We start from the raw sequence: 15,763 nt of genomic DNA, 5'->3' as shown, positions 1-15,763 counted from the left end.
ATACATTTTCCTCTGTCGCGAGACAATATTTATCCACACGAAGAGCCTCTACCCGCCGGCGGATCCGCGAGTGTAACGAACTTCCATCGTGACGGAACGTCGCGATGCCCACACGCTGCACCCACGCGACACAAAATACGTTTCCTAGAGTATCGTGGTCGCTGAACGATCCGCTTTAACTATCTGCTGAGTTATGTGAGCCGGCGCGAAAAGGGCTTTCCTGATCTTTATCTTTGATCGGTGACGCGCGACGCGAAGCGGAAGTGTAATGAATCTTCCGTGTTTCCGGGTTAATGTTATATGAAACATCTATGTATTTAGTTCTCTTAAAATAGTCTATTTAAGGAACTGCAAGAGAACAAAATTTAAAATTTATTTTGATTGAAATATAAATTTTAAAAAAAATTTTCGATGCACCGAGAAAAGATTTTTTTGGTCTGTGAAATGAACACAGGTTTTTAATCTTTAAATCACAAAATGAAAAGGAGAAAGAAAAAATCTGTTGTATATATAATAAATATAAATATATAAATATCGAAATTAATATATTTATCATATATAAAATATATCGATAAACGAAAAATATATCGGTTAACAGAAATTAATATATTTATCATATATTTCATATATAATAAATATATTGATTTCTGTTAATCGGTATATTTTAAAATTCTTTTACATTATTTCTTCTACTTAATTTCTCTTTTTAATTATTGTATTTATATTTATGTATGCATAAATATAAATATAATAATTAAAAAGAAATAATATGTAAAAGAATATAAAAATATATCGATTAACAGAAATGAATATATTTATCATAATAAGTAATGTATTATTGCGCACGAATCAGAATGTAACAAAAGTCGTGGAAGCTGCATCGTGGAAAGAGATGGAAAAAGCCGTACAATATACATAAATGATTTTCATGGTGTGGTGGGGAGTCTTCGGGTTTATTCTTGGCATCAGGACGCCATGGATGGGGATACAGCTTAACAGTTTTCGCGCGCTTCTACGTAACAGTCTCAGTTCATTTCGTGATTCTCCCATGATCAATAGTGCGTGTATAGTTCTCTAGTAGAAATTAGTATTCCTGTCATTTCGGTATCGAACACGAGATAAATACGAAATTTTATCGAGAGTGCTGATTGTGCGCAATTACACTATTGTGCTAATTAGAATCGTAATAGGAAAGTGATCGATGTTCCACAAGTAAGTTGATTTTATTTTTGATTTGTTATAATAGCAACTTTTAAATTATTATGCATAAATTTGATTAACTAATTTTGAAATAATTATATAAAGCAATTTTATAAATATTGAATTTCAAGCATTCTTACAAATTAAAAATAATGTTTTTTCAATTTGATATTCTAATCTAAAATTTGTAGAAAAAGAAGTTAGAAATTATTTATAAATAAATTACATTCTAATTATTAACATTACTGTTTAAGTATGTGCTACGTGATACAAAAAACCAATTCTCTCGAAATATTTCTTTTTATCGCTTTCTATCATGATTTTGCAACAAACATCCGTCCAATGTTTCACAATTGGAGATTGACCTTAATTTTACCACCTACCGTTAAGGCAATGCTTCATGTAGGATAGAGACTTTTGATCCAAAATTGGCGAACCGGCTTGACCGGGCTACTCTCGCTTCGAGAATCGGACTGACAACGAGAAAGTTGGTTCCTGGAAAGTGTAGATCAAGTTTGACATTTAAGAAAACATCCCATAGTTGGTTACGATTTTAGATGTATGATTTGTCGCAGAATTTCTCTATCAAGCGTTTTGTGAAAAAAGGAAAAATCAACGCCGATGTTGCGATTGTATTTCTTTATATTCTTCTCAATATAACACTTTTATCTCTAATTCCTGATTATTTATTCAAAGAAGAACTTTACAAAAGTTAAAACTTTTTAGCATGCTTTTTACAAAGGCAATATTAGAATGATTTATGTATAATTGCAAAATTTTATAAAAATTTACTGGAGAACCGTAATGGACCATGTAATAAAACACCGAAATATACGACAGGAGTGCTAAGTAGTAACGGACATTAGTAAACAGACAGCCCGGTCTTCGTACGCATTAATCACTTGACTGCTTTTAACTTTTATCATCGTTATATTATCGATTTTTTTCTGTCAAATATATTTTATATATCAAAAAATAAAGCGAATAATGAATCGAAGTTTCAAAAATTTCGTTCACTGGCTCGGATCTTTTGTTTGCTGTCGAAGAAATTGTAGTACGATAAAACAAGAAGAGAAAACGTTCGTTCAATAAGAATGAGAGAGAGGTGTAGGAGTGAGGACAGAGAACAGAGACAAGAACCCATTGTCTTGTCGTTCGGTCATACGTCTTCCCACTGTTACGTCACCATTGTTTACCCCCAACCTCAGTGCAGGGCCGCCTCCAGCGTTTTATTTTGCCACTTCGATGCCCATTGTGCGGTCTTTTTGCCTCTTATGGGCGGACATAACTAAGAGAAATCATTTTTTGCCCTAGCCAGATGTTAATACCGAAATTTCCGGTATCGTAATCGTCCGTATCTTGAGAAGCCCTTTTTCCAGATTTGAGATATACACATGTTATGACATGAAATATTTTTGAAGGAAAGTAGGCGAACGAGAAGAGTTTTAGAATTTAATTTTTGAAAATTTTACGAAGTGTACTTAAGAGTAATTATGATTAATTAAGATGTAAGGAAAGAGATGACTATTAATATGTTTCAACAAGAAAATTAACATTTAAAGATGATGTAGATAAAATAATATTACATGTATTAAATAATATTACATGTGTTTAGAATCACGTTCTATAAATTTACATGAATTTTTTTCTTGTTGGCAATGTTACTATTAATTTAATTGATTATTCTTAACATATTACTGATAAAAAGATACGCAAATATGATGAATTGCATCGTCTCATATTCCCGCGTTTCATCGAGATGCATTATGCGTCATGTCATCTTACGCATAAATCGTGAACGCGTCCTTGTCCCAGATTAGTTGCCTAGGAATACAGTCGTCGCTTCCCGACGGTAGTCGAACAACTTTTCGCTTTATCCTCGTTACTCGCCGACAGTAGAAATAGCAACGTTACGCTCGAACGAGTGCGAGATAATAAATCGGTAGTCGCGATCTGTCGCGGATGTACATTTCAGATTCGAATTCTCGATATGGATCCTTTTCTCAATCATAAATTTCTTGACTTTACTAAACAGAAAGTAATCGCGTTAACATAATATATCAGGAAAGTATCTCAGAGATATTCTCTTGTCAACTATAAATTTATTTATTTTTCCTCGCAGATCTATCCGAAGATATAGATATAAATGCCTGGAAGATATAGATAATGTCGTGTTGCAAAAGTCTTAATGCTATTCGCTTCAAATATTAAATATCGATACGAAACGTCAATGAGTTTCGATCATTTCGACCTTTCACGATCTCCGTATCAATCTTAATCTCTCATATCCGACGTCGCGTAGCAATTTCAGAGTTGATAAATCTTTCGTCATTAATGCAAGTGCTGACGCGCGCGTGCGCCGATATCTAAGAAACAAATATAATTTATATGCATATCAAGTAATCTAAACGATTGCGGTTAATTACCGGTTGTCGAAGCTTCGGGTATTACGAGTGACGCGATAATATAACGCAATATCTATATATGGCGCGGCCTATGTCGGTTAAATGAGCGGGTGATGTTATATACCTGGTGAGCCAATTATTCCTAAATACATCCCACACGCGCTTGTACAGATCCGGCGCGAGATAGCATACTGCGTTACGCATTATGATCCCGGCGCCTAATAGGTTATTATTAGGCTACCGGATAGCAAGGCCAACCTATTCTTGTTTAACGCGGCGTATATTCCAGCGATGCAAATGTCATATTCGCGTGCTCCCGTTCGTGATGAGCAATCAGCATTAGTGTTAATATGACGCGCCCGAAATTCATACCATTCTCAAACATGTGCATATGCGAACCGGAAATTCGTGCCACGCGAATCTTACTCAATGAACACGTTCGCTCATCACGATACTTGGGATGCTGCGAGCGTTAAACAGCCTTTTTCAAGCAATAGTCTTCCAATTGAACAACGAGATGAAAAGCTTCGTTGATATCCCACGCTACATAAAATCCATTGATAATGAACTTAATCAATCGTATCTCAATGAGACTTTAATTATGATGTAAAAAAATATTTGAAAAAAAATATATCTGTACCTCGTAAAAATCTCTTTCATCAACGGCTGTATAGTCAATCTCTCCTTCATCAGCGAACCATCGCGAGCGATAGATGAAGCTTTGCGTCAAAGCGAGAGAGTAAATTCAGCTTGAGCAAAGCCTGGCCTAAACATCCATGTGCTACCGCGGCGTTCATAATGTATAAGCAATCAATCACTTTGATTCAACGCGCAATCCGCGCGGACCTAACGACGCCCTCCCGCCATAATTCCCTCTCATTGTCGTCTCGCGCTAAGCATTAGCATTAGCATTCGTCACCTGGCGCACCTGGTGTACATGCGACGATCGTAGAATACGCGTTGCGTGAACTCGTTTGAAAGAAGAAGCGCGTGCCGCGCGATGTAGCTGGGAGGTAGTGCGTATTTGCGAGCGGTTCTTGCCTGTCCGCACGCATGTGCGAACATTGCCGGGCGATGAATTATTAATTACCGGCCGTTCATTCGCGACTAGTCCCTAATTAAAGGTGTGAAAAAGGAAATGTTGCGCGTCGCGATTCCTTCGGCTCGTACATTATCATGCTAATGCACGTGTGTACGCGTGTGTTTAATCTTTCAGAAATTTGTTCTGGAATTTTATCGAAATATTTCATCCGCTGCATATATACGTATACATATCTTAATGATCTCCCGAGCAAAAGTCATCTGCGAGCGGCTACGCTCCACTTTTCTCGAGTGCGGCCTTTAATTTTGTTATCGATCGGCGTGATACGTGATCGCAAGCGGGCCCGTCAATTTGGTAGCGTTTTCTCGAGCGCGCCAAATAACACCGGCGTGTGCGTGTGCGTGCGGAATCGATGCGTACGATCGACTACGACGTCGAGAAAGACGACGATGTAGTCGGTCGGCTGAATCGAGAGTTGCCGTAGAAGGACCGACGACTGGAGGCCGTTGAAGTAGTCGAGTAGAGGGGCTACCGCAACGACACTCGTACGAGACACGCACACGTGCGTGAGATCTCCGCGTAACACGAGGAACACGTGCACCGCAGTACGCCGCTAATGCGTAATGCGTAATGCGTGCGTATGAGTGAAAATGCATGAATCAAACGGCCCACTCTCTCATCGATTGTTTCCTATTCAGAATATGCAGAATAAAAACCGTGAATGTGTGCTAGACATCATCTGACAGCGCACTTATTTCCACGAGCGTTTTCAATTTAATGGTCCGATATATTCTACGCTCTCTTCCCTGATTTATCATTATCGATTCTAGAGAACTCCCCTGCAAATATATGAGAAAGTATATGGCCTACTTATACGAGTGCGCCTCTGAAAATACGTACATAAACATTATTACACGTCGAAAATACACGCATACGTACATGCGGCTTTGTATCGGAATTTCAAAGGAACGTTTCATGTGTGCATCTCTGAAGGAGATGAAGCTGGGCGATTCGAGGCCTGCGAAGCCGCGTATTTGCACGCACGTGATCGTCGTGCACGAGTGTGTTTATATGGAGAGGCAACGTTCCGAAACTCCATATCGCCATGCCAACTTCTTGCGTAGGACGTTAGCCTGGCCGCCGATGATGATGACGAGGACGAAGACGATGGTAGTGGTGGTTAATGCGAATGACGTGATGGTGGTGGTGGTGGTGGTGATCACTATCGTACGGCATTTGCAACGCACAGTGCCGTTTCTGTGCTCCTGGTGAACGGAACACTCGTTGTTTTCTTGTTATCGTTGAATCCTAAGCAAGTTGCTGAAGAAGTATCGGTATTCTTTCTTAGTGGCTTGGTGAGTCCGTATTAGGAATCGTTTGTGTTTAGTGCGACTAAATGGTTTCGATGGCTGACACTATTGGAGTTTGATAATTCGGTACGATGATAAACATTTCTACATGATAAATATCTTAATAATTAAATTATAAAACTAAATAAAAACTAAATAAAAACTAAATAAACTAAATAAAAAATGTAACAAACGAAAAACGAAAGTTTTGTAACTATATAATTATGTTTACTTTTTATTTTAATAATTAGATGTTTAAAAAATCGAAAAATAAAAAATGTTAATTAGTTAAAAAAAGAATTGCAGAGTTTGCGAATTTGTGTGCACATTCTGTTTTATTTATAGTTTTCTGTCTCATCATGTGCAATTATTTTCAAATTATTTTATATTAGATTCTCTCTCTCTCTCTCTCTCTCTCTCTCTCTCTCTCTCTCTCTCTCTCTCTCCATATAAAATATCATTGCCTATTTTATTATATAAAAACAAAAGGTTAATAATAAAATTTGTCTTGATCGATTTTCATGCTCATAGACTAATTTCGCGAAATGCGTTACTTATCAACACCTTTAATCATAACTCGCTCCGCGCGATCCTTAATATCTTTCCTTACGGCTACCACGCCTCCGTCTTTCGCATTTTTGTCATCGGATGCGGTGAATCCCTGACTGGATCTTGGTGCCCACATCCCATCGGCGTCTCATGAATCTCCATAAGGCCGTCAAACGAGTAATTCGTTCGTACTTCTCTCTTTCTTTCTCTTTTTTTTTCTGTACGCATTCGAGTACCACTTACTTCTCTCGCCGCCTCGCTCTTCGTCATCCACCTGGAGATAATGACGGCTCACTATGCTGATGAATAGAAACCCTTCCAAAAGAAGGATGTAAGTTTTAATACCTTGCGCATGAGTGATCTGTCCTTCATCAAAATGGAGGGGCGAGGAAGGATGTAATGGTTATATGAGATGCTGAATAAAAAAATGTTTTGAGATACAAAAAGACAGTGCGTATTGTACGCGTTGAAAAATCTACGTAGGCGGCTGCTTTGTTATGCAGATCGGTTGCATGGTTAATTATGATGCTCGTTTTGTTTGAAGAAAAAATGCAATTAAAGATTTTTGAAGCGTTTATAAAAATGCATGTAAGAAGATAATTTTTTGAGAAATTATTCAAAAATACCAGATTTCAAAAAATTACAAACGAATATTAACGAGTTACATTAACGAATAATGCTCTAACGAATTCTCGTGTATTTTCACAAAAAAGGATAACATAATTTCAGTTCAACTACATTACTGGAACCACTACCAATCTTCCGCTATCAAGACTTCCTACCGTCATGTTCCATAGACTTCCTCCTAGAATTTTTACAACTACTACAAGTCCAAGGGCGTAAGTCGCCAGGGAAGTTTCCATTTACATTCGCATCTGAATATGCAGCGGAAACCCGCCGGGTGTCGTAAACCTGTCGAGTGCACTGAATCGCGTCCTTAAATTTCCCATACTCGCCACTATACCGGTATCGCGCCGTGCGTTCCGTTCCTAAATTCCGTGGTTAAATCATAGCATAGCGGTAAATAAGTTAACAACTACGATCAACTATAAATTCGCTTTCAAAAGAGCGAGAGATAGAGAGAGCGAGAGAGAAAGAGAGAGAACATTCGAACCGACTAAAACGATGACGTTTCCACACGAGAATCTGATTACGATATCCAGCTAGATATCGTTGCGCGAATATGCAATTCATTTGCGGTGTTAAGGAACGAGAAATTGAAATAGTTAGTTACATGTAGTTGTCGTCATTACTATTTTGATCGTAATAGTTATGTGAACGCCGATGCACTTTGCCATCAAGTTTAACAACAATTGTCACAAAATGATCCTTTTCAGTAATTTAATTAGATATCGCAATAAAAAATTAATGTCACACTGAAATTATAGATATTACAAAGAAAAATATTAATAAATAAAATTAGCAACTTAATTATTCAAGTAAAATACTATGTGATATATGATATGTATTCCATAAATATTTTGTATTAATTTTTTGTATTAAAATTCCTTATATGAAATAGTTTAAATTACATTTACTGATTAAAACGATTGACATTCGCGATTTATGATTCATCGAAGATATCACTTCCGCGAAGATATTCTCTTAAGATTTTTCACGAGACGCACCCCCTCTATCACAGAGATAAAGTTTATCAGTTTATCCACTCGCAAACGATTTTACGATACGCATTGCGACATCGATATCTAGCTGATAACATCTTTGGCCAGATCTGAAATTGCGAAACTAGTGTTCGCGATAGTATTAATTGATCAGTATCCTGGTCTCCTCTCGGTATTTGCGTAGTCGGTCACTTTGACGTTTATATTAAGGCGCCGAGAAATTTATGTCATCCTCTTAGAAAATTGTTTATCCTGCAACACGGAACTCGTTAAACTTGTAAATCGGGACAACGTTAAATGACAGTGATATTTTATGATACTTTTAATAAACAGTGTATCGGATTTAAATTAAGTTTCTTTTCTATCTTCTTCGAAAGAGATTGAACTTCCTATAAGCGTCTTTGATGAATTTCTTTCTAACTCTCGGTATTAATTATTTTTTAATTTGCTATGATGAAAAGTCTCTTTTGTAGAAATTTGCATTAAATATTTCTGTAAAATTCATTAAATATTTCTACTTAATTTGTTGCAAATGCAAATTATATATCTTGTTGTGTATCAAATATAGTTTCAAATTTTTCACACTGCTAGATTTAAAATAGAGTTGCATGAGATACTAGAATAATCTTGATATAATCTTGTCTTAAAATTTAAAGCAAAATCGAAGCAAGATTTTTAATTAGTTGTCAAAACAATACTAAAGATAAAATTACCAAGATTTTGTCAAGAAGATTGGTTTCTAAAAAAAGCTCAAAATCGTTGGCATAAATAATTATAATTAATAGTTGGCATAAATAATTATTTTAAATTACATCATAAAGATAAATATTATATGATAAATATTATTTTATTTTACAATTTTTCAATATTAAATAAAACTTATTAATAAAATCGAGATAAAATAATGCAAGATTTGCAATAAAGATCAAGACAAGATTTAAGTTTTCGAAAATTTGCAATATCAATACGATATTTTTACGAATATTGTTTTATCGCGAGTCTTGTGCAGCAATCTTAGTTTTAAAGAATTTTTCCCCCACATCCAATGATAAAATTCAAATTTACAAATTGCCGATACGTCTTCCGCCGACGTGCACAGCTCATCCGAGACACTCGAATCGCCCGTTATGCGATCGCTCGCGGATGATGAATGGCGGCGATAAATCGGCGTGCGAGCCGATTTTATTCTTGGTGCCGCATCGCGCGTTCTCGCGGCGCGACGCAAAAAGCACGACGCACGTCGGAGAAACTGTAACGAGGGTCGGACGGAAAGCTAGTCGACGGTATCATTTGACGCAATAAATCCCCGGCCGATTCGCGTTGGAGCGTTATCCGCCGCGTGATCAGCTGTAGCTCGAGCGCGCGCTTCTTTCTGAACCGCATCGAAGCCGCATCCGCAGAAATTTATACGCGCGTGATAAATGCGAAAATCACGCGTATTCTCGAAATACGAGACGCTGCTGGCTGCAATTTTCAAAATCGGGCTCGTTTTTCAGCGTCGCACAAGGAATTCCTGGATTTAATTAATTTGTCTTCGTAAAGAGAGACAGTTAATCACTTTCATGGCGCGACGTTACCGATTATCATGCGTTTTATACATGCAAAGTATTGGCATTTTTCTCGTGTTACTATTATTAGTATGCGCCGCCTCGGCGGCAATTTAATCACACTTATGTCGCATGTTTGAATTATATGAGATGTTTGCGATAATTTATTAGGGTTGACCGGTAATTGCCACTCGTCCCATTTTTATCCAAATCGATGCGCCAACCTCGGACTAACACACGCGCGCACGAGCATTCGATAAATGCTCAGGAGCACGCAATTCAATGATGCAATGTTGCGATTTTTCTTCGGCCCGTTGCCTTTATACGACGTCGATGAAAGCTTTCTTAAATCAACCAAAAATCATCGATCATGCAATTCTACCCTCCGGCAGAATCCGTTCTTCGAAAAAAATCCAAGGTGGTCTCGAAGTAGGTGGTATTCGAAAAATTCTTTGAAACTAGGCTTGCATAAGACCCAAGACAAAACAATATTCATAAAAAAAGATCGTATTAATATTGAAATTTTATTTCGCATTGACATATGTGATTTCAAATTTAACAAAATTTAGTAAATTATGATTATCAATGTGAATTATGATTATCAAATTAAGATTTTTTTATTTATAAAAATTATAAAAATATTGTAAACCTTTTTTATCATTATCAATGTGAAAACAATAAATTATCGATTATGCTAATACATTTCACACTTTCATTATAATTTCGTACTATTAAGTTCGCACGTTAAGTTAACATCGTCGATCATGTTCTCCATATTTGAGTTCCATCATCGTACTCTGAAAGAAATTACGTTGCAACGGCAATAATTTTCGATCGACAAGCCATGACAGAATTCTCATTTTTAAACATATACATGCGAAAGAGAGTGAGTTTCGCTGAGCATCCAGCAAAGTATCATGTATAAAACCAATTTTGGAGAAATCAAATCATGTAATCGTTTTTATATTTCCATCAAAATTCAATTAGTATTATATATTGTACTCTTTATTATTTATATAATTATTATCCTTCTCTTTTTAATTTTAAATTGCAATATTAAATATTGTATTCATCAGCAGCAGAATTTTTTTAGTTATAAATATTTTAAAAAATAAAAATATATGAAGAAGATTAAATGTTTAAAGCCTTTTTAGCAAATCTGCTTTTGATTCTATGACTTCCAAGTACAATTTTGCTTATTCGCATATTCGCGAATGAACATTAAATGCGTTCCATCTGTCTGAGTTGGTAGATTAATCGTCATTGACAGAATGCCCGAGCCGGTTTGAGTATAATAAGCGAGTGAGTCGCTCAAATAAAAATGATTTACACCGAGCGCGATATGTCGACGAGATAGCGGCGACGTGGATTGAATTCAGATGAGACTCCCTGCAAACGGCCCTAGGAGATTATACTCGGTGTCCTTCGCGAGAGCTCTCTCCAGTGATGATCTTAAATTAGCCCGATCTCAATCACGCCATTATCACAGCAAACTCATTCGTAAATGCGATAATAACGTTTTTGTGATTTGTTACAGCTGTCCATATTTTTATGTTATTTCTTTGGATGTCGCTGATAAAATCAGAATACATTATATTTGCAGTTTTATGAAGGAAATATAAAGTTATAAAGAGATATAGATTAGCAAAAATATATCTATTTGCTTGAGTTATTAAAGCCACAAGAAACTTTAGTTAATTGAAACTAGTTAATTCAATCTTTATCTCAAGGTTACATGAATGAATAATTTAGTAACTCATACTCCGTGACGGTGATGTACATATTAATTTACTCCGGTCAAAAAATACCAATTTAATTTCGCACGGACACGTTGGTTATAAAGCTATGTCTTGTAAAATGTCAGACGCAGTATACAAATAATATGACACGTGTTTTGCAAATGCCAGAGCGGTCGTTTCAGCCAGCGAGGCGAAAGAACGGACATTCCGGCAGGCGAATTATGTTAAGAACGAGCTCAATCGAGAGTATGTGGCGCACCACTTAGGCATATAATTATGCACCCCGGGAATTCCAATTAAATCTGATAATCCAGCGCTTATAACCGGCATAATTACGTTAACGCAAAGTGCCGTGACCGCTGCTGTCATCGCAGAGAGAGAGAGAAAGAGACGTGGAGTGTGACAGGCGCCAAGTGCATTGGCCACACTTGCACCCCGCGGCGCGCAAAATGCCGGATCAAAGAGATCGAGACGATCGAGAGAGGGAGAGAGAAAGAAAAAAGAAACATTGATGCTGGGCGAAAAATAAATCGCCGCGAAATTCTGCACGCGGTGCTACCGGATACGCATCTCGACGGAGAGATTCGTTAACGGCCTCTCGCACCAAGAACCGCGACCATCCCCATGATATTCTCCCTATTTTCGTTCTCTTCGCTCTCTTCGACGCAGTGCAGCGATTATCGATTATACGTATGAAATGATGAGAGAATGTGCAAACTTTGAACGCGAAGAAAAGCTCACCAAATAGCGCCGTAGGAAACGTCAACTCGGATGTTGATTAATTCTCATCGAGGGTACAGATCTTTCGTGAAAACACGTTATTCTTGTTCTCGCACGATGGACTGATGTGTGTGCTTTCGTCATGTTATTAATCTTTCACTTGTTTAAAACGGATATTTGCGTGTTCTTTTACGAAGGCAGGTTTTCGCTTTATTACAGACATGAATTATACATGCGAGATATATAAGCGCGAAGGTAATCATTACTCCATGGGATGCACTTTAGCTTGTCGTCTTGTTATCATCATTATTTCTTTCGCATAAATGTGTATTGTCGATATCTCGAAGTAATTGGATACTTAACACCTGGAAAACTTTATAACCGCACATCTAAACTTTCATTTTCCCATCGTACTTCCATTCTATGCGGATAGATTCGGATGAAGTTTTATCGTTCGCAGAAAGTTGGAACCCTGCTTCCGGCGTGTTCTCGATTTTGTTACTTTATATCTACAGCTGGGTTCGCGCCTTTTTATCCTCAACATTGTTACCCAAGTTCGCCAGTGAGTTAAATAAACTTCTTACCATTGCTCGCTCGTTTCCTTGTTGCTTTTCTTTTTATTCGAAATAGATTCAGCTACCAGAAGCTTTCACGCCATTAATAGGTACCTAGTAAGATTTTATCAACATGTTGGAAAACTTAACAATATATACAGAATACTTTCAGGCTTCATATAATATCATTTTTAATAATTAAACTAACGTTAAAATGTTTTTTTATGTAGCTTTAAATTTTACATCGTGTGTAAGATAGTTATTAATTAATATATAAATAGATATCCAATTTATTTTTTATTCAAATTTTTTTCCGAATATTATAAAATCTTAAAATTTTTCAAAATATAATTAGAAAGCTGTTTCGTAGAATTTTCAGCTATCATCGAAACACGAAATACCATTCATTCATATATCCTTTCTCTTTCGCTCAAAAGTGTTGCATCAATTTACGATTAATCTGTGTTATGTCATGAGTTGAGTAATTTGCGCGCCTTAGATGACGTAATTCTTGTGGTAGGTTAGCCCCATGTCACGCGGTCACCGGGGAAAAAGACTCCTTCGAAATTACGCCCTAAAGAAAGTAGCCGAGATGCCGGAGGAGTTCAAGTAATTATGGCGTGGACTTTCAGAAACCCTTGTTACAAGTTTGACAATTGCGACAATCCAATGAATCTCCGGAATAATGCTTCGAATAAATGTTGCACCGACCTAGTCGTAAATTATGAAATCGACTTTACTAAAAAAACTTATTATAGAACGATTTGTTCCTGACATGGATTTCATAAAAGATATATTACAAAAATATTTATATTAACGCAAGGATTGTCTTGTTTTGACATATAATAATGATACATCTTTTATTGAGATATAAATTAAAAATTCATAAATTAGATTTAAAATTTTTCAAAATTAAAGGGATCGAATTATATCATCCTTTCCATTTTTTGTATTCGTTCATTTCGTATGATATAAATGGCATAATTGTTATAAACACTTCAATTATAAATACTCCTAATATCCTAGAAACTGAGCAATTAACTCTTAAATGACATGATGCGTTGGTTGAAAAAAGAATGGACGATTCTTAACTCGTTACGATTCATACTCGAGAGCAACGTCAACAATTTATAGCTGACGGTTGTTCCTCTAACAAGCTCCTCGATTTTCCGGGGCTCGTAGAATTATAGTTTACGCGGGTGCCCGCAGATATTCCTACACAAGAAGAATTTGAGAAAATTTATTTGCGGCTTAACTTGTTTTCTCTACGAGAGCTGTTGCTATTCAAATCTAGAATATTTATAATTTATCAATATATAATTTTTTTTATTAATATTTATCACTATATAATTTTAATTTATGTACTCAAAGTTAATTAAGTACAAACAATTTGAAGAAAGTTTGAAAATATGATTTCCAAATTATGTGTTCTATATTTATTAATTTAATTCTCTATAACTCTCTATAATTCTCTCTATTTATTAATATAATTTAAAAAAAATTAAAACTGATAATGGCAATAGAATTGCGAAATAAAATATATATTTGATATAAAACTTGTATACTCTAAAATATATATTCCTTTTTCAGTTGTTGTCATTATTTTATTTGGGCACGTGTTTTCTTTTAGAAGGCCGTGAGACTCCACTGTCACCGCCGCCCCCTTCGAGTTCTTCGGTTCAGACTTCACCTCGTGGCTTGGGTTACACGTGTGGTCCCATAGATGGATCGTTGTACGCTGTGGTACATCAGGGTGGTGCAGGAGGCGCCCGCGGCTCGCCATTGACGGTTTCCATGGATAGTGGCATAAGTAGTGCACCACCGCAAAAACCCAGTCCACCAGAACCTGAGCCGGACAATCAAGCTCACGGAGATCTCGATAAACTTCTTCATGATATGATGCTTACCGTCGAGGTAGGATAATTATTGATAATTATATGTATAATGTAGATAATTATTATTGCATTTGTATGTAGAAAAATTAAGAGAAATAAAGATTGAAAAAGAGATGCGCCACTTAGATTACGAAATTTTCTCATAGTCTATGCCAGACCCTCCGACAGATGACTACAACCGTGATCGAAGCGAAAAGATGTACATTCAAGAAACACGCAGCTATAGCAGTCACGGTAGCAGCCATCCGACGTCTACTTATTCTACTTTGAAGGACTCTTATAGAAGTTACAGCAAGGAATCCAGTCCGCCCTACAATTCCAGCAGCAGCTACAGCACCCTAAAGAACAGTATCGAGCATCGGAGGGACGATTTTGAGTATCGTGTGTCTCCAGACCGCAAGATATCCGAGTCTTCCGATTCTTATAGGAAACACGCGGATTCCTTCTCGCCGCCCGGCAATATCGACTTCATCGACGAGGATATCCCGTATCACGCTAGACAGACCAGTCAGCCATTCTCGTACGGTGCCACCACCGACATGATCAAGCATCAGAAACTGTCATCACCTTCATTAGTGAGGAAAGCATCTGTGCGCGGCGTGGCGCCCGTCGTAGATTTCGAAGACATTCTTGGCGAGAATTCTAGAAGACCCATCAGCCCTCTGAGTCCTAATACTCCGGATCCGCCCCCGGAGTTCGCGAACGGACCCGTAAAGAGTGGAACCGATCACATTGATGGGTAAGTGATCTTTTGTCTTAAAAAAAACTTATGTATTTATAAATCTATTTGCGGCAAAGTTACTTTCCTATATTTAAGATTCCATCAAGTATTTTAAGACTAATAGAGAGCAGAATATTCTTGCTCCGTTAATTATGCCTAAAATTATGTCGCGTTTACGCAACATAATTTACTTTATCCTCTCTGCGAAACATCATTAACTCTATTCGCTTTTACCTCTCTCTCTCTCTGTCAACATTTCTAAGAGAAATTTACAGCCTTCGTTTCTCGCGACACACGATACCTACTCATTCTGTCAACGACCGAAAACGGTTTCCTCGCGGCAAATAAATAGCGATGTTGCAAAAGCAGAGATTAGACTAGGTTTCCGTGAACGTCGGCAGGGGAAATCGCGAGTGGGCC

General features: G+C 37.0%; 1 protein-coding gene across 10 annotated transcripts in view; it reads left to right on the top strand.

Moving 5' to 3' along the window:
* LOC105255590 (tensin-1) overlaps window positions 1-15,763 on the top strand; it is a 162,931-nt gene that overhangs the window by 132,089 nt on the left and 15,079 nt on the right. For 9 of the 10 annotated variants that reach the window (XM_011264960.3, XM_011264959.3, XM_011264955.3 and 6 more), the window contains 2 exons: window positions 14,358-14,641; window positions 14,769-15,361. In XM_011264960.3, the coding sequence (XP_011263262.1) occupies window positions 14,358-14,641; window positions 14,769-15,361 (877 nt within the window). The remainder of the gene's footprint in view (window positions 1-14,357; window positions 14,642-14,768; window positions 15,362-15,763) is intronic. The other variant, XM_011264956.3, reaches the window with a different exon arrangement.

The sequence above is a fragment of the Camponotus floridanus genome, unplaced genomic scaffold (genome assembly GCF_003227725.1).
Source record: "Camponotus floridanus strain SB8 unplaced genomic scaffold, Cflo_v7.5 scaffold11, whole genome shotgun sequence".
Lineage (NCBI taxonomy): Eukaryota > Metazoa > Arthropoda > Insecta > Hymenoptera > Formicidae > Camponotus > Camponotus floridanus.
The sequence above is the reverse complement of the archived record's forward strand: the minus strand, read 5'-3'. Positions and strand labels throughout refer to the sequence as shown.